Source organism: Periplaneta americana, chromosome 2 (assembly GCF_040183065.1).
Source record: "Periplaneta americana isolate PAMFEO1 chromosome 2, P.americana_PAMFEO1_priV1, whole genome shotgun sequence".
NCBI lineage: Eukaryota > Metazoa > Arthropoda > Insecta > Blattodea > Blattidae > Periplaneta > Periplaneta americana.
In genome coordinates, this window is record NC_091118.1 from 83378599 (window position 1) to 83399787 (window position 21189).

Sequence of the window (21189 nt, forward strand, 5' to 3'; positions counted from 1 at the left end):
AATCGCGTATTTAACGTTCTTCACACGTTCAAAAGTGAAGTCTAATGTCGTAAATAATATCTTCATATGTGGCACTACATGTGTATACAATACTTCGTAAAGGTGAACGATTGTCTCTCTACAATACTATCGACTCTACTAGATACTGTACATGGCCCATAAAAAGAAATAACTTTAATAATAATTAAACAATTTTATTAATTTAGAATTTTATATTACAAATGTTTGAACTTTCTCATGATCACCTGCTCGACTGTTGGGTTGTACGGTGAACAGGCTGAAGTTCTAAACTACCGAAAACCTTTTTGTTACGTAACTTATCGAAGTGTAACGTCATGGTAAACGAGTTTGTTGTTTGGACTGTCTAAGGGGTTATTGCGATGATGCCCTGCTTGCTTGTTTGCATTTCCATTTTAAATCATTAGCAAATAATGAGTAATCAAAATAAGCCTTGTGCCAAATTAGTTGGGGTCATGCAAATCTACATCACATTAAAGAGAACTCAGATTATGAATCTCGGTGCAGTCCGTGTGTCGAGGAGCTGCTTTGTTAATTAAATGACGACTTCGACCTTCAACCGCTCAAGACTATTCGGCAAGCCAACGTCTCTCAATCTGGCAGACGCAGATCTTCCTCATGAGACTGTCAAGTGACAAACAACGAGGATATCAATAAATGTGACATGATTTATTGAATAATTACCGTTTGTTTATCATTCTTATTCGATGAAGATAGTAGCGAAGATAACAGCTACCACAACAGATGTCTTTATTTTATAACCGCCATTTGTTTTTTTTTCCAATGTAAAGTAGTTAGAAATATAGAGCATTGTTCTTGAGCGGAAGATTGAAAATGCACTGTTTTAGTATCCATATCGTCGAAAATGTGGCTTTTGGAAGTCCTCTTAAACTATTCCAAGAGTTTTGTTCACACCAGTATCTACGAGTCAATTCGTCCTGAAATTATGCATAAAGACGTGTTAATGTCCCATTGTTTAAAAACAACACAAAATGGTGATTTGCTGAAAATTAGCTGTTCTAAGTACTTCCATCTCGAATTTTTTCTTACGTAAGTTAAAGTTGCATATTAAACGGTGTAGATAATTCACGTGGCTATAAAAATAATTTAGTTTTAATTATTTTATGTAGCCTAGAATTATCACTCCAATTTGAAAAGCACATCAGGCGAAAACATTATAAGTGTCACAGATGTCTAGGTTTACATGAATCTTATGAAATTAACGCTAAAGTAAAAAAAAAAAAAAGTTGGCATTTTTTTTTTCTAGAATAAATCGCAGATGTGCCTTCAGGCGTTTAATTCGTTTTTTTACTACAAGTAGGCCTAGGCCTATTTAAAAGTTAGACAGGTCAATCTGTGATCGAAATTTGTAGAATTATCTCCTTTTCACACACCACCACAGCCAATTACTTGAAAACACTGTTAAGATGCTGCTTTTATACATGCCGACGAATTTTCTTAATACCATTCATTCACACTGTTCTTCGTGATACGTACCAAGTTATTTTATTTTGTGATAGGCCCATTTGATGCATTTCCAATCGAACTTCTGGAGCTACGATTTTCGACGCTGATGGTCCAAATCACTATTCTAAGAGGCAAAAAAAAAAAAAAAAAAAAAAAAATTAAGGTATTCTGCTCAGAATAAAATAAATGGTGACTTCTACTGACAATTAAGGGAAGGAAAACAGCATACAATTTTGAAGTCATGCGTTAACATAAAAATAATAATACAACTTATCCAGGCATAGAAAAGGAGAATGCAGATGAAAGCAGGTGACATAATTGTCCAATGTAAGAACAATTATATACTAATTATTATATCTCAGCTGGATGACACGCCTGAGAACAACAAGAGATTGAGTCCTACCGATGAGAGATGCGAAAGTTCTTTAGTAGGTAAACAGCACGAGCAGAAGACGTATTGGGGAAGGTTCGTTGTTTTTCCGACAGAGAAATTATAGTACAATTATAGAGTATTTTTTGTATTCAACCCTATACGTCATGATTTCTGCGGCGTTCGCAAGCACTTACAATTTCCATGGTCAGATTGGTGTCATCCAAAGTCCGAAGGGCCATAAAGGGCCTATAAAGGCGATATAACTGCTTCAGCAGTATAGGCGACCGTTCAGGTACAAGCTAGATTCTTATTCGAGAGAATTCAAAACTTCAGCCATTTTACTGCGTAGTCAGTAATAGTACAATTTTATGATTATATGATAGAATCTATAAAGAGAGTGTCACGACTTCCTATTCATCATCATTTTAAAAAGGCTGTACTTACTCCTTGATTTTGTTGTTATCATGGCGCAGGAATACTGCTCAATGTAACATAATACTAAGTAAACAATACCAGCTGTCAACAAAAAAGGCAACTAGGCTACATGAACCCACAGAATAAAGCACCTCTCATATTTAACGTACGCAAATTTGTGAAGAAATGTAGGAATTTTAACAGATCACTAAGCACTAAGAAAGTACCAGTGTTTAGCTGGATTAGCTGATAAATCTGACTCTCGCGAATGCATAATAAAATGCAAACAGTAAAAGACATTTTGCGCTATTGTCCTAGTCTTAAAAAAATAATATGTGTAGGCCTACTGGGAAACTATTGGTTTGGCTTGAACATCATTAGCAGCACTGAGATTTCCAGCATCTGGGGTCTTCGACGGCTTGGGTGATGTTCAGATAACAGAACAGCTACAAAGGCCTGGAACATATGAGCGGCTTGAGTGCGGTAATTCTCCAATTGACTACCCTTAATCGAAAGCAGATCCACTGAATTTTTAGGCAAAAATGTTACAATTTGATCTGAAGTGATGGACCATAAAGCAATTGATCAATTTTGCTTCATATCAGTTATTATAATCTTTTTCTTAACTAAAAAATTATGGTTCATTTAACGACGCTCGCAATTTAAATGCCATCGACCTAGGCATATAATCTCGAGCACAGAAGACCAGCGCTATACCGACTACGATACCTAGGCCAACTTTTTCTTATCTCAACACATTCATTTTAAATCAAATATTTCTACACCGTATACCAAAATGATTTCTTCGAATTCATAATGCTTTATCCCTGTAATTATTAATCTGCAAAGGAATAAGTACCAATAGACAAGTATCTCTCCAAGTTTTCTTTGATAACTTACTAATCACATGGCACACATTTAGGCGATATCACAATTACTCTTACATTCTGCACAGCGTGTCACCAATTCTGAACTGCACCGCAGCTTTGATGCTACGCCGTAGCTCCTACAGGTTATTTATTGGTTAAAGCAGAAATGTAAACATTGTCCTTTACGTATACCCACAGGAAAAAATCACAGGGTGTTAGGTTAGGTGAATGCGGAGACCACCTCATTAAATTTTGGTCTTTAACAGTTCAACAGCCAATCTAACGTTGAGGAAGTTGCTCGTTGAGGTACTCACGCACATGACGGTGGAAGTGAGGCGGTGCACCCTCTTACTGGGGGGAAAAAAACTTCCTGCAGTCAGAACGATGAACTGCGAAATGGTGGAAGCGAGGCGGAATACCATCTCGCTAAAAGAAAAAAAAAAAAAACTTCCTGAAGTCAGAACGATGAGCTGCGAAATTCGGGTCACAAAAAACTGTCTGAGATTTCGGTAGCGCCATTTTCTAACAATGATATTTTCCAACAAAATCCAGAATATGTGCATATAGCAGCGATATATTTAATAAAACTAGAAGATAACAGCTGTCTATTGAGACTAACTGCGTTCCTGCAGCTTACATACTTTCAAAAATAAACCATGTTAAAATGGGAGCAATCAATAATTTTGGGATCCGTCATACAAGGATATAAAATGATCTCCGCATAAAAATGTATCCTTCGTTCATACTGGAAACGAAATAGTAGGTACTTGTGAATATGTAATTATCAAAACAATCACTACTAAAACAATATGGTCAACAAGACGAATAACAATACTTTACTGCAGGGATCATCAGCACAGAGCACCCTGGGGTTAGCGTCCCTTACCCCCGGAGAAGACACTGCACTATGGTGCATTCGTAGCTGGTGGCGGGTATGCTCTCTACCTCTTCCTGCTGCACGACGGGGCACAACACGTCGCTCCGCTTACCCTTTACCCATTTCAGCGAGTGCTGACGACCACTGGTTTATTGTTTGAAATCGGAGATGCATAAAGGCAAATTAGACTATATGACAAGACTGTCTAGCAGTTGTTGTTTAGTCAACTGTCCGAAGACAGGTCTGAACCTCACAAGTGATACCAAGAAAGCACCACTTATGAGGCAACTAAGCCAGGAGATAATGGTATAGGGTTGCCAGTTTCTTTCCCCCTCCATTGAATACATCGCCCACTGGCTACCTATTACACTAGTCAGACTATATACCCAAAAATTGTCATTTAGGTAAACACTGCATTAAAATACCTGCAATTACTACAAAGTATCGCCAGATTCAACTTTCAGCCACGAGAGTGAAATAGAAAACGGTGAAAGGGAGTAAGAGATGTTGAACTACGAAGTGTATCCGGAAAAGTCTTAGAAACGAAAGGAAAGAACTTAGTCTTAACAGTTGGATATAAATGGAATGTTAATAGAAAGCTATCAATGTACTTGCATTAGGACACTTTTGATCAATATTGCAAAATACGCTGTGAAGGTAAGCAATACCACGAAAATTGTGATTTCAGTCCCCCAGAGCAACGTATAGGAGATGAAACCTTGCAAAGAAGGGAGAATGAAACGTGGAATTGAATAAACACAACAATAATAATACAATTAAAGTGTGAGTGACGTCATATTAGGCGCCAGGCCGGTCCGTCACTTGTTTGGGTCAGTAAATGATTGCTTGGTATGACTCACGAACTGAGTGACTGGGGTCATATATGACATCATGACGGGTCAAAGAGCTGCCAAGTCCCATCGGATGGTGCCCCCGGATTGGCAGGAGTCACAGATTTGCCTCACAATCCTGATTTCAGTGACCTCATAAAAATAAATGACTAAAACCACAATGGACAGCAACTTCTTAGGCAAATAATCAGGATACTAGTTGCGTGACGAATTTTAATCAGAATTTCAATAAAATCTGGCTGCGGGTTAGACTAGTAGTAAACATTTAAATCCCAGTGAACTTATTATGCATGCCTTTTTTAACTTCAAACAGGTAGATTTAAACAACTATGAAAACTTAAACCAGTTTCGGAAGCTTACGCACGTCGTGTTTTGTTTTAGGACACCAAACAATTGATATAGGCTATTCTTCAGTGTAATGATTTAGTCTTACAAAAGTTAGAGATAAGAATGCTAACAACTCACTGTAAAGGAACTGTGGGAAAGTTAGTTTAAATACTAGCCAAAGAGATAGAAAAAGTTTCTAAATTGTAAAATAGCTCTTTATTTATTTATTCATTTAGTTATGTTCCGTAGACTGTACTGTTTCATCTGCAAGGGTTCTTCATGAATGAAATACATTACTAAGTATGATGGAGCACGGAGACAAAAGACAATACGCACAATAATTTACATGGCTCTCTTGATAATGTATGAATACAATTTATGTTTCACATAGCCTAAGGTGATAGGCCTATGAGCTTCACTTTTTGGTACTTGTTTGTCCTCCAGACTTTGTACATTAGAATATTATTTTAATATTCGTCATTTTATTTGCATGGATTGACTACTCGATTCTTCATATCATAATACTTAGACCAGTCGGCGGTCTAAAGATTATCATGTTTCTTATTGGATCCAAAGTTCATGGATTCAATCCAGGCGATAAAAACACTTATAGCATGGCTTCCTTCGTAAAGCAAATGAAGCTGGAGGTCCCGTGTCATAGATTTGTGGCAAGTGAAATAATGTAGTCCATAACAGAGTACAATAGGCAAAATTTTCCAGTCATTTCCCGACCGGTTCAAAATTTGCAGGTAGCACAATGCGTCCATATGAGTGCAGTAGTCCAAGTGGGGATTGTTCCTTCCTCCACTAGTAATACATCCGCTCCAATATTTTGCAGATTTTATTATGTATATTCACTCATAATATTTTATAATTTATTGTTATTGATAACAATTATTTCGGGGTTTAAATTTTCTTAAATTTAATTTCGGTTTCTTTAAATGTGATTCATCTTGTCTTGTATTATGATTGCTGTAATATATTTTCGTTTTAATTTAGAAGCGTTGTTAAATTGCTGTTAACTCTTAGTGTAAAGCTATTTTCAGTTTTATTTTAAGTAGAATTGCTACGTCCCTCCCCTCACTAGGTATGATGGGGGTGATTTGGGAATTGACCGTCAAATAAAAATGCAGCCCCCTCTCTCCGCACTGCTCGCAAATGAAAACATAAGAAAAACAAGAGATAGGCAAGGATAACAAGGGGAATATAAGAAGAAAGGAATACAAAGAGAACATGGAGAAGAGAAGGAAAACAAGAGGAAGAGGAAAACAAGAGGAAGAGGAGGAGGACAAGGGAAAGACAAGGAGAACAAGGGCAATACATGGAGAACAAGGGAAAAACAAGGCGAACAAAGGAAAGACAAGAAGAACAAGGAGAAGACAAGGGGAAGATAAGGAGAACAAGGGGAAGACTAAAAGGACAAGGGACAGACAAGGAGAACAAGAGGAAGACAAAACAACAAGAGGAATACATGGAGAACAATAGTAATACAGGCCATCGCTGTAGAGTAACGGTTAGCATGTCTGACCATGAAACGAGCGGGCCCGGCTTCAAATCCTGTTTGGGACAAATTACGTGGTTGAGGTTTTTTTCCGAAGTTTTCCCTCAACCCAATAAGAGCAAATGCTGAGTAAATTTCTGCGCCCTACCCTGTACTCATTTCGCTGGAATTATCACCTTCATATAATTCAGATGCTAGATAATCACAGCAGTTGATAAAGCGTCTTAAAATAACCCATTAAAGAAAGAGGAATACATGGAGAATAAGAGCAACACAAGTATAACAGGAGGAAGGCAAAAGAACAAGAGGAATACGTGGAGAAAAAGGGGAGTCAAGAGAAGAAGAGGAATACATCGATAACAAGAGAAATACAGTACAATAAAAACAAGGGGAAGACGTGGAGCACAAGGGGAACGCAAGAAGAACACGCGAGATCGTGCGTATTTGCTTGTTTTCCGCACAGAATCAATACGCGGTAAGTGTGAAATACCACATTCAGTATTCCCAACGTAACACACACAACAATTTCCCTCTTCTTACCGCTTAAGCGCGACATTCATTTTACTGCTTTAGGCTTTTAACATATATCATTTTTAGAGACGTTTAACATAGTAATAATTATAAATTGGAAACTTACCACTACAATTTCACCTAAATTGCAATGTTAATTATTGTTTTTAAATATTTGCAAAAATTAAGTAAAGTCTACTACTCCACGAAATTTATTGCATTCCTGATACAAGTAACATTAAGGAAGCCGTGAAAAAATTAACGAGTTTCCAGATGCCGATGTTATTACTGCAATAAGTTATATAAATAATATTGTTAAAATATTAAAATGAAAACTAAATCATTACATAACCTTACCGTTTGCTTTAAGTTCGCATTTATAGTCTGGGGGGAAAAAAAAGACAGACGTAGGCTTATATCACTGCCTGCTGGTGTATAGATATTTTTGTTTTCTAAAGTTGCCGTCATTAAACAGAAACCAAGATGGAGATTTCATTGCAACTAATTAGAAATTCGTCTTTCAGGTACGTAATAAACGATCTTCGCACAAAATAATGTACGATACACGAGCGGTATGTTTGTTTTCATGTTCGAGGAAAAGATTGAAAAAGCGAAACGTAGTTGAGCTTTTTTAATTTCCGAGAACATGAAAACAAACATACCGCTCTTGTAACGTATATTACTATTTTTTGCCATCGCTGAAGTAAAGTAAGGCAATACTCTGCTTACAGGTATATCCACGGGGCTGTCAGGAGGGAGCAGCGGAGGCCAGCAGCAGCCAGCAGGCGGCGGGTCTGGAGGGGCGCCGACCCTTTTCCCATCGTTACCGGGCCCAACGCCGGGCCTCGGCTTCACCACGTACTGCAGTCGGCTGTGGGGTGGACCCTTCCTGCCGATGATACATCGCTACCCTCCACTGCTGCCGGGGCCGCCGGAGGGCACCAACACCAGCAAAGACCGAGGTAAGTCTGCTCTTTTCCATTTTTTACTGGTAGGAATAAAAAATGAAGGAACGGAGCGTCCAGTGAGGCCACGAGCCTCAGTGTACTCCAACACACGACTTAGGTTATTCAATTTGAAAGTCATACTGTAACGGTATGAGTGTGAATGTCTGGTTTCATTGTAAACCGACACAATTTCATATCCAGAGGTGGAATTTCCGATGTGATGATTTAATGTTTATCGATTCTGCGCGCATACGCAATATTGGTGATTGCCTTCATCTGATTGAAGGTTGCGCTTGTGTCGGTGATGCGGTTCTGCATGTTCGAAGGCATAAAACTGCCGATATTGATGTAAGGCAGCGGTGACCAAAACTCGAGCTGCAGTGCTTACATGAGACGGAGGAAAGGTACTTGGCATGAAAACTACAACCAGTGGTGGTTCCTGTACTAACTTCTTGATCAATCCCGCGGATAAAAATCTCAAGCTTTGCTGTATCAGTAATGTCACTGCCGTCATCGAGAGCCAGTGAATAATATACGATTTTTCTTGCTTCTTTTTTTTAACCTTCGTCTTGGATATAATCAGGAATTTTCTCAATTCTTCTCTCGATAGTTGGTCGAGAAATTCGTAGTCTTTCAAAATTAAAAACTTCTTAAGTACAAGTTATTTAAGCTACTTTAATCATTATTCTTTCGAGAAATTTTGTTCCATCAAAAGGCTTTAGAGCACGAGATATTTCAAACCCCATTAGGTAGCTGACTTCCTTACATTTATTTATCTCATCTTTCTCTTCCTGGCTATGATTTAAGACGTGTCAATTCCTGACGTTTAACAGTTCGTTGACACATAATATTGAATCAGTTTTTCTACAATATTATTATTAAATAATATTATTATTAATAAATAGTTACCCTCATCTAAAGATTAAAAAAAATTAAGATAAAACCTAATAATTTTATCCTTCTAGGGTGAAGATCTAAAAATAACAATATTCATGCACATACAGAAGAATTATAGAAACACATACTTAGTGGTCAGTAATAATAATAATAATAATAATAATAATAATAATCCATGTATTGTGGGTTCCTGTCACCACGGCATGCCGCGTCCTCAGGTTGCGAATAGAGGAGACGGCATCCAGATATGGAGGGTAGCTGCGAATATATTGAATAAGCAGTCGTGGACAGCCGATAAGGGGTGGTCCTCCAGCTTGGGGATTGGGCGAAGGGCTAACAACCCATCACCGTAAAAAACAGCTTGTTACGAAACCTAACAGTGGGAAATGCGTGTTATTATTCGGTTGAGAAGCTTTTGTCATCTAGTCTTCTGTCAAAAAATCTGAAAGTTAGAATTTATAAAACAGTTATATTACCGGTTGTTCTGTATGGTTGTGAAACTTGGACTCTCACTTTGAGAGAGGAATAGAGATTAAGGGTGTTTGAGAATAAGGTTCTTAGAAAAATATTTGGGGCTAAGAGGGATGAAGTTACAGGAGAATGGAGAAAGTTACACAACGCAGAGCTGCACGCTTTGTATTCTTCACCTGACATAATTAGGAACATAAAATCCAGACGTTTGAGATGGGCAGGACATGTAGCACGTATGGGCGAATCCAGAAATGCATATAGAGTGTTAGTTGGGAGGCCGGAGGGAAAAAGACCTTTAGGAAGGCCGAGACGTAGGTGGGAAGATAATATTAAAATGGATTTGAGGGAGGTGGGATATGATGGTAGAGACTGGATTAATCTTGCTCAGGATAGGGACCAATGGTGTGTTTATGTGAGGGCGACAATGAACCTCCGGGTTCCTTAAAAGCCAGTAAGTAAGTAAGTAATAATAATAATAATAATAATAATAATAATAATAATAATAATACATTAGTCAGCGTGGCAATTAATGTTTCTATATACTCCGAATTGAACCGTTGAGCAAAGTAATCATATTACATTTTGTCCGACAGAACAACAAAAAAGTTTTCCTTCTCATTCTTTACGAAACCACCTCTTACTGCTTGTAGAGACAGAGTTTGTAAAGCGATATGATACCGCCACTGCTTGCCTTCAGTACGTGAATGAAATGCACATCAATGTACAGGAAACTGCTCGTGCCCGTTTGAATGTCTGTGATTACACGATGTAATCACGACACTCGCTGTGGTCACCGCTGATGTAAGGTAACAGTTTTTAAGATGTCTTGAGAGTTCGTAATTCTTACCACGGCAAAATGTTGGGTTAATATTTAGGTTGTAGTTAGTTCTGTGACTAGCCGGCCCGGATTCGATTTCTGGCGGAATCAGAGATTTTCATGTAACATTTGCACTTGGGACTAAGAGAGATAGCGATGCACAACTTCTAGTCACTAAATTGTGCACAATATGCCTGGGTTAAATCTCTAATCTCTCCGCAGTGCATATGAAGAGAAGGCATATATGTCACTATTGATAGTGATTTGTACGTCGGATGGGGACGTTAAGCCTGTCGACCTCCTTGGTGCTATTTGACAGGAGTAGACTACGTGTCGGGACCGGGTTTCCCCTTCTCCTTTCCTCACCATCATCATCCTCACCCATTCCCTACACTACACTTACACGAACACTTAACATACACTCACCATAGTACACGACATAACTCGTGGTGTTATTCCAAAATTCCTTAATATGTTTAGCAAAACAATTTCGTTTACGATACGTAAATCTTTAATAGGTGACATTGTCACAATAGTTTTGAAAAAATCATGTCAAATTTTAAATAATCATTTACACTCTTAGGATATATTTTAATTATATTTGAATATACATATAAATTTCTTTCTTTCTTCCTTCCTTCCTTCCTTTTCTTCTTCTTCTTCTTCTTCTTCTACTCTGTATTTATATTTGTAAATCATGTCAGTAGGCCTATACTGAGGCTTAAGAGTTTACCTCCGTTGGGAGACAGTTTGTAATAATAATAATAATAATAATAATAATAATAATAATAATAATAATAATAGTTAAAAAACAGTAGATAAATCTGCGCTGTTTGGGTAAAGGAAGATAAGTCATAAAAATGAGTTTGGAGATAAATGAAAATTAAACTTCGAATCCTAATTTTAAATAATTTTCTACACAAATAAAACATATCAACTGCTAGTATTCTTTTGATTTTTGCACACTCACTTGTATAATTTAACTTGTATGTTCATCTAGGGAACAAAATTCCATTGGCACAAAAAATGACTTACCACCTTTACCCGAATATTGAAATGTGAAATAAATTAAATCAGATATATACAAGAATCCATAGGCCTTAAAATAAACATGAAATTAAATTAAATATCACTCCCCCCACCATAATCATACGAAATAGTTAGACTTATGGGTTGGGTCTATAGAGTAGTTACTTGTAGACTAGAACCGAGAACAGAAATGAAAGTGTCTTTCGTTCTTTTAATATCCTTCATTCCATCAAAGTTTTTGGTTCCTCTTCTTTCGACTTCTGGATATGCCGTCTGCTCCTGGGAATTTAATTTCTTTGGAATTTTTTTAACATCTGATGTTTATATGGTCAAAGTATCAGGTCAGTACACAAAAATGGGACTGCCATTAGGCATATAGTAAATAGTGTTTGTGTATTTTTTTGCATTTGTTCTGGAGGAATCACCATAGTGATCCTAAGTGGCATTTGAATAATTTATCAAATTAAAAAAAATGAAAATAGTAGGCATATAATATGGAAGACCCACAGGAATCATATGACATAAGCTTGAAAGAAGTAGGAGTCAATTTCTTCTTCATCAACAGGAAGCAATCTAGGCCAATGTCTCTGCTATACAGCTGATGTCTTTAATAAGGACGCTTCTATTTAGGCCTATGATCATTGAAGAAAGATATCTCCTTCCGAAAATTAGTTTTTGATGATTCTGTTGCATGTGCTGCAGAGAGCTACAGCCTTGATCGTTCTAACATCAAGTCAAGTGAAAACCAATTGAGCAACAGAGGTCGGACATAAAGAAGAAATGAATCACTATTCATCGTATGCTTTAATACATTAAAGAACTGCGAAAGTGAGTCATAGTATACGGAATTACCTCAATGTATTGGCAAATTAGTAATTGCTAAATATTTTATAGCTTATTCGGTAACAGTAATGGTTAAACTATAGATCTGATATACAAAGATGATGGTCTTAGGTTTGTGGGTTCGAATCCCAGTACTAGTCCATTATCAATGCAATATATTGTATTTTCGTCGTTAAGAGACTATCATCGCACTAATTCCTCGTCATTGCAATACCGACATACTCCTGTAAATTGTGTTAATTTTAAAACGTTTGCAAAGGTAAAAATTCAATGTCTGAAATAGCACCGGTAATCTTCCTAAAGAAGAATGATTTCCTCAATTTAGATTAACTTAACTACAATATTTCTTAAAGTTTTCTTATAATTACTCCGATAATAAGGAAATGAAAAAACTTAACTAGCAGATTCAATTCGTATAAAGATTACCATCATACGACGACCAGCAAGATTTGGAGAGCGAAAGAAGCAGCCCTCTCTGGAGGGGTTAGTACACAGAGAAGCATGTTTGGAGGCTTTGAGGTGGCAGCCCCACCGCCAAACTAGCCCTGCGCAGCGCTCGTAACGCGGCCAGGGGACTTAATAATCTACTGATAAACTTCAGGGAATTAGCCGGACTGATACCTCTAAGACGACAAAAGCAAAGAACAAGGGTAAACGATTTGGCATTACGGAAAAACTGGACATTGCAACATGGAATGCACGAGGAATAGCTAATAAAGACATGGAAGTACAGAAAGAGTTGAAAGATATGAAAGTAGATATTGCAGTCACTACCGAAACAAAAAATAAATCGAAAGATTCGAAAGAATTAGAAAACTACATCATGCTTTACTCCGGAGTACCAGGTAATAAACGAGCTTCATCAGGGGTTGCAATCCTATTAAGGAAAGAATGGAAGACCAGAATCCATAGCTATAATTTTATAAATGATAGGATAATAAATGTAAGAATTAAAGTTCATAGAGGATATCTAACAATCGTGGTCATATACGCTCCAGAAGAGGGCCGGAAAGACGAAAGCATAGAGTTCTAAGAGCATTTACAGAAACACATAAATTCCGTCCGCAAAACTGATTGTATAGCCATATGCGGAGATTTCAATGCACGAGTGGGGAAAACACCTATAGAAAGAATTTTAGGAACAAATGGAGAAACAATTTTAAATGAGAATGGCAAAATGCTACAAAATTTTGCAGTATTTAATGAATACAAAATAATAAATTCTTTTTTACGCCATAAGGAAATACATAAGTATACCTGGGCAGCAAGAGGTCTGAAGTCTATAATAGACTATATTTTGTCAAATACGAAATTATCACCACACATTTTGGACACAAGAGCTTATCGGGGCTGCGATATATACTCAGACCACTATTTGTTAATATCTAAGGTAAGCATCCCTAAATATTGGGCTTTCAAAAATAAGAAACCACCCAAAAGAGACGAAATCAATTATAAAATACATTTACTGCAACAAGACAGTATAAGGAAGCTATACTGTTCAAGAATACAAGAGAATCTGGATCATAGAGCTATAAGCAGAGATGTAAACCTAGAATGGGAGGATTTGAAAGATACTATATTGAAATATGCAAATGAAGCCCTTGGTAAAAGGAGGAAGTTTAAAAATAAGAAAGGAATATGGCGGTGGAATGCAGAAATAAAACAGATTATCCAGGAAAAGAAAGAAGCATATCTTAAATACTTGTAAACAATATCTACTGAAGACAGAATAGACTATAAGAAGAAAAGTGCTATAGCCAAGAGAGAAGTAAGGAAAATAAACAGAGAAAGTTGGGATAAATTTGTTAGTGACATTGAACACGATATACATGGAGCACAAAATATGGCTTATAAAGTGATAAAACATATAAATAAATCTGAGAAAGACTGCCTGAACATGAACAACATCAAACATGAGGAGTGGCTCAACTATTTTCAACATTTGTGGACAAATAAGAACAAAGATAATAACGAAACTCACAATGAAGAAATGAATGATATTGATCCTATAGAATATTATCAGCTAGAAGAAATATTAAAAAGTTTCAAAAACAAAAAGTCGCCCGGTACGGACGCAATGAACATCGAGCTAATAAGATACGCTCCAGTAGAAGTAAAATCAAGATATCTACAAATAATTAATATATGCTGGAGCACATACACAATACCGAAAGAGTGGAAAATATCCAAAATATGTCCAATTTTCAAAAAAGGAAATAGAAATGACTGCAATAACTACAGAGGAATAAGCCTAATTAATATAGCCTATAAAATTTACGCGAGAATTATTACAAGAAGATTGAATATTATAAATGAAGTAATGCTGGGAGAAGAACGAAACGGATTCCTGAAAGGACGTTCATGTTCTGATTGTATATTTATAATGGAACAGCTTATACAAAAAAGAAGAGAATACAATCTACCAACGTATATATTATTTGTGGATTACGAAAAAGCCTTTGATAAAGTTTTACGGGGAAAACTATGGAACATAATGAGGAACAAAGGATACTCCATACATCTAATAAATGTTATACAAAGCCTGTATCAAAATACATTAATTACGATTGACAATGGAACAGGCACGACAGCTGAAGTAAACCAAGGTGTTAAACAAGGCTGCCCGATATCTCCAGCACTTTTTAGTATATACATTGACGAGGCCATTAAGAGATGGCAAGATACTATAACGTGGGGTATAAAACTAGGAAATACAGTTTTAAACACAATTTTTTTCGCTGATGATCAGGCTATCATAGAAGAAACAGAAGATGGACTACAAATGGCATCCTTCAAATTACAGAACATAATGACAGAATACAACTTTAATATATCTACTACGAAGACAAAATCAATGGCCTTTTTAGGGAAAAATCCACTTAGGTGCAAAATTATTATAAATAATAAAATAATCGAACAAGTATCCAACTTCCAATATTTAGGGTCTAATGTGACATATAACCAAAACGAAGATATAAATATGAAAGTTCAGAAATTTGGGAGAATATGCGGAACCATCAGGAGACACTTACGACAGAAAACTACAAAATAAACGCAACTGAAACTTTATAAAGCAGTAGCCACACCAGTCCTAATATATGGATGCGAAAATTGGACCTTAAATAGGAAAGATAAGAGGAAAATAGAGACTTCGGAAATGAAATTCCTAAGATCAGTTGCAGGGACTACCCTCCTAGACCACAGAAAGAACACTGATATCAGAACAGAGATGAATATATTTAACATGAACAACAGAGTGGAACAACAGAAGAGAAATTTGTATGACCACATAATTAGAATGGATGGAACGCGACTTCCCAAAATGATGCTAAATTATAAGCCCAAAGGACGTAGAGATGTTGGGCGCCCAAGAACAAGATGGACTGACGATATTCCCTGAGGACGAAACAGGTCTGAAGTCCTAAACCTGAAAGTTGATGATGATGATGATGATGATGATGATGATGATGATGACCATCATACCATTATTTTTTACCCTAAAAGCTGAAATTATAGGTAATTATGGATTCTTCTCTGTTTAAAATTTGAAATATTGTGTCTTTCTACCCGTTTTCTCCCCCCCTCCCGAATAGTTCACATGTATGTCTTCCATTCTGTTTGAAAATTTTTTCTCTACCGATGCTATACCAGGCCGATCAAATTAAATTATACTGTATTTCTAACCAACGACATGATGTCATTGTTCAGAAATCTGTAAAGCAAATAATAGACCGAAATTAAAAGTATGAGTTATTCTATCCATAAAAATTAAATAAAAATGTCATTTTCAGATCGTTATAAAATACTTTTAATGCTCTAAAATGCTAAATATTATTTTCATATCCGCCTGTCATAACAAGTGATCATATAGGTCCGGAAAACAATTAAAGAAATGCATATATGGAATAGAGAGAGTAGCAATCATAGTACAATATGCAATCTAGACAGTTAAAAAAAAATTAAACATTATATAAATGATTATGTAAAATGCCTATGGATTTCTTTAAGATATTTAAGCAAGTATTTTTAATATCTTGGGATGTCATATCATATTGTTTCAAAATGTCAGTAGTATATTTATACGCCGATCCGCGGGCACCAAAAGCAAACCCCACACCTTCCATGTGTAATCAATTGCATTATATCTCTCACTCAAGTGAGGAACACATGGGCGGTAAATGACTTGTTTTTCTTGATCAACCGCTAATGCTTGAGATACATCCTTTTCGAACCGTACAATTGGGTCCAATATTACTGCCTTCTTCTTTTGTCTGTTAAGAGCAACTATATCCGCTCATCTGTTACTACCGTCCTCAGATATAAAATGTACTTCATGTATTTCAAGATTTTTATTTTTCCTTAAATGGGAGGCAATATAAGAGCGAACACTATGACGACGTACATTTCCCAATAAATCTCCTTTAGGACATAATCCCAGCACATGACCAAGAGACTCAGTCGCCTCACATCCTGGAGTTCTACACTGTCGTGAAGTCTTTGTTCGCCCTGGTACTGATCCCACTTTAATTTAAATCTTGGTCAATTCCACAGTGATATTGTACGTGTTAGGACATTTTACATCTTTCAGCATATTCGATAAGATAAAAGAAATGATTTGCGGACTACTTGAATCCATCATGACATATCTCGAAAGATATCAGAAATCGTTTCATTAACTGTAAGAATGTCAGGATTTCATACAAGCTCCTTGTCATCATGATGATATTTCTTGTTATTGTGTTTTAGTGAAGTGTCTAGATTATTTCATTCAATAATATTTAGATCTTCAAGTAATACATATGAGTTCTCATATGCTACATATTTTTATTGTATATAGCCTATAGGCACGCACTACATTCCGATAAGAGTCTTACATAGCGACGAGTATAAGTGAGGAATCGAGATCTGGCTTGTGAGCTGTGCGGGAGGGGAAAGAATTAGAAAGAGGGTTTTTTGATGATAGTTAATATTATATACGGTAAATCTAACGATACGGGAATTCATTTCCATTGTGATATAGCCATGGTACATGGTAAGATCACAGGACAGGTCTTCCTCCTCTACTGTAGGCCTACCTATTTCAAATGCAATAATAAAGCTGTGGGGATTAACGTTGCGATATCGGAAATAATATATATATATATATATATATATATATTTATATATATATATATATATATATATTGCAACTTAAGAAGTGATTGTTGAAAGAAACACAACCAATGTAAGAATTCTGTAAATAGTATACCTCTGGAATGCATGAATGAAATTTTATTAAAGTTATTGAAAATTGAAATAACGTCTTCAGGTAGGCTTATAATACAGAAGGATTTCTGGGCTCCTGGCCCATGGTCCCCCCCCCCCGCATTGTCCATTAGTTGATCCCCTGCATTGACACAAAATTAGTACACTTAAAGTACACTATTCCTTTTAATTAAAATCTATCACAATTTTCTACAAAGAAGAGAATGAAATAAGCGACTTTCGTAAATATATGTTATACTCTATTTCTGTCACCGATTTGCAAAAGGGGGCACGTCCAAAACAACAAAGTGTTGGAAAATCGCAAAAAAAAAAAAAACAACAGACCTAAAAAATTAAAATGTTCGTGAATCCTGAATGTATATATCCATAGTGACTTAATTAGATAAAAATATATGAACATTTTAATTTGTTGACTTATAGTTTTTGCGATTTTCCAACACTTTGTGACACTGTACATGTCCCCTTTTGCAAATCGACGAGAGATTTGTTTTAGTCACTTAACTGTACCGACCAACGCAATGTTTTTATTCAAGCACAGCAGTGGTCTGTACAAATCCTGTAAACAACACGATTTGTATAATACGCGACGCAGTTAACTTCATAGGTTCGGTGTCCGAACTTCCATGTCTAGTAATAAGTAATCTCAATGACCGACTACCAAACGGAATGATCGGCCTGATGATGATGATGATTATGATTATAATGATTATGATTATGATGATGATAATGATGAACTGCTGTCTTCTTCTCCATGTTAGACCACACTTGATCTGCAAGTCCGTATCACGGAGTCATCACAATTGATCACGCTATTGCTGAAAATGTATCTGGCAGGAACTCAACTTCAGGCTGGATGTGTGCCGATTTGCAAGGAGGGCTCACATTGAACATCTGTGCTGCACTAAACCAAAACTGTGAGAGAAGATAATTTAGCCTAGCTGAATTTTTAATATGGACGTAGGTCTACATACATAAAATAAAGAGAAATACCAATGACGTCGTGCGAATCTTTTTACCGTATCATAATTGTATAAACTTTATTTTTTTTTTGCAGATATACGGCATGTTTCCGAATGAATGACGCGGTGCATAATGTCCCAAAATCTTACACCATGTTGACTATCGTGAAGCATTGGAGAAAACAATTACAGTGTACGGCATTACTACTTATCGACATTATAACAGGTAGTGGGGACATCCGACCGCTCTCTCGCACGGGAGGAAATTTAATCCGGGGTGAATGATTGTGATATAGGCCTATAATTCCGTATAAATAATGCACCAATAAGAGGTAATAACAAAATGTTATGTTTATCTTATCTTTTATTAAAGCATATGTTGAAAATGGTGTCCATCTTTCTGGATGCAAGAATCACATCGGTGGACAAAGTTCTAAAATTTATTCTACAATAATCTGTAATTTCACTCAGCACTCGTCTGATTTAATCCTTCACCACTTACAGAAGTGTGAATTATTCGTAAACACTTCTTGTTTTAAATTCATATAAAAATCACAAGCATTTCAATCCGGGAACAAACGAACGAAGTGAGAAACGTCCGCAACTAATTATGCAAGCATCAAATAATTTTTCTATTACTTCTAATGATATACCGGCTGTATGTGCAGTGGAGTAATCCTGCTGGAAGTAAGCATCTGTTTTTCATCTTCAGTCATTACGGTAAAAAAACCGAAGCATGTTTCGCACATAACGTGAAAAGAAAATGGGGCCAATTACCCTACAAGCAGTAATGCCACACCACATAACTTACACTCACTTTATGACAGTGAAGAGAAATTTCATGCGCTAAATGAGGATTCTCAATGTCCTAGTGCCTTGTATTCTGAGAATGGACACAATTACTTAACCAAACTTTGTCTGTCATTATTAATTGGGATAGATGAAAATAACATCATGATCAGATTGCAACAATTACTCTCACAAATTCACGCGAGATGCTGGGTCACCTTACTGTAGTCTATGAACTACTAAAGGCTATAAGGATAAAATTGCAGCATTTTCAGTTATTTTAAATGCCGATCTTTGTGGCATGTCACGTTCTTGTGCTAATTGGTGTGAACATTCCTAGGACTTTGTTGTATTCTTACCTAAATATCTATAAGTTTTCTGAGTGATTCTTGCATCCAGAAAGGTGGATCATTTTCAACATATACTTTCATAAAAGGTAAGCTCAACATAACTTCGCCTTACAACCTTTTATCGGTGCAATATTTGTAGGGGACTATAGCCTAAATGACCGCCATTCACTACAGATTCGTTTTCCTCCCTTGTGACAGAGTTGTCGAATGTTCCCAGTAAACACGCTCGCTACGACCGGTTATAATGCCGATAAGTTGTATATGCCGTGCAATGTAGCCTACATGTACAGTACTTTCTAGAGATGAACAACGATCGATAAAGCAAGACTAACAGCGCCCGCAAAGCTGAAAACCTGCACAATGTTCTATACGTCGCGTCGTTGACGTAAAGACTGCTTGTGAGTGTTTCAAAACGCCGAGATTGATTACTCCTGAAGTCCCGAACATCAAGCAGCCTTGAATCGCCACAGTTGTTTATACCTGACTGAACTTTTATCTACTTTGGCAACTGTTATATATATGTATACGTCCACACCTGTGGAGTAACGGTCAGCGCGTCTGGCCGTGAAACCAGGTGGCCCGGGTTCGAATCCCGGTCGGGGCAAGTTACCTGGTTGAGGTTTTTTTCCGGGGTTTTCCCTCAACCCAATACGAGCAAATGCTGGGTAACTTTGGATGCTGGACCCCGGACTCATTTCACCGGTAGTATCACCTTCATTTCATTCAGACGCTAAATAACCTAGATGTTGATACAGCGTCGTAAAATAACCCAATAAAATAAAAATTAATAAAATATATGTATAAGCAATCAAGTAGCCTATTTGAAACATCTTCTCTAACTTTCAGTGTCTAATAATCCGTTTCTCAATCTTTATTTAATTACTATGCCCTTAATACAAGGCTAGGAATTTGGAATTTTCTTTTCGTATGTTTGAGATCAAGTGTGCAATCTCAAGTAAAAAGATATTAACGTTATGTTTTATGTTTCTTAGAAATGCAAATTTATTTGAGAATTTTTTTTTAATATTTATATAATTGTAGGTAATATCATATAATAGAACCAGAACATTTTGATAACTGAGATACTGTTTTGTTTTGTCTTTTGTCTCATTTAATCATTTATAATGTTATTTATTTCAATTATGTTATTCAAATTTACGAAATCTTTCCACGCCGACCAAATGCTATTTCGAAAATGATGAGCGAGACTCGAAGCGCACGAGAATGACGAGACGAGACGAGACGAGACTCGAAAGATAAATGAAACGAACAAAGTGAGCGAGAACGGCAGTTAGTTTTGTTCATCTGTAGTACTTTCCTTGGAGAAGGAAGGAGCTGCTAAGATCAAATCTTATTGCTGATACCGATGGTGGCAGTTATTGGCCCGAGTCAACATTCTTCGGAAAGTAACTATAGGCCTATAAGTTTTCTGCGATATTATTTAGTGTTTATGGACTCCATATTTTTAAAGGCTAATTTTAGTGTTTTTGAAAATAAGCTTAATGAAAACTAAGATTTTCGTGGATCAAATTTTCAGTATTTCACATGCATATTTTACAGATAGATTGACTGAGAATAATTTAATATAGACCTAAATAACATTTTTTAGAGA

The 21189-nt window shown here is 36.4% G+C and overlaps 1 protein-coding gene across 1 annotated transcript in view; it reads left to right on the top strand.

Moving 5' to 3' along the window:
• The window catches only part of LOC138694381 (uncharacterized), a 455472-nt gene that overhangs the window by 126661 nt on the left and 307622 nt on the right, over window positions 1–21189 (top strand). The window contains exon 2 of the mRNA XM_069818062.1: window positions 7939–8169. Coding sequence (XP_069674163.1) covers window positions 7939–8169 — 231 coding nt within the window. The remainder of the gene's footprint in view (window positions 1–7938; window positions 8170–21189) is intronic.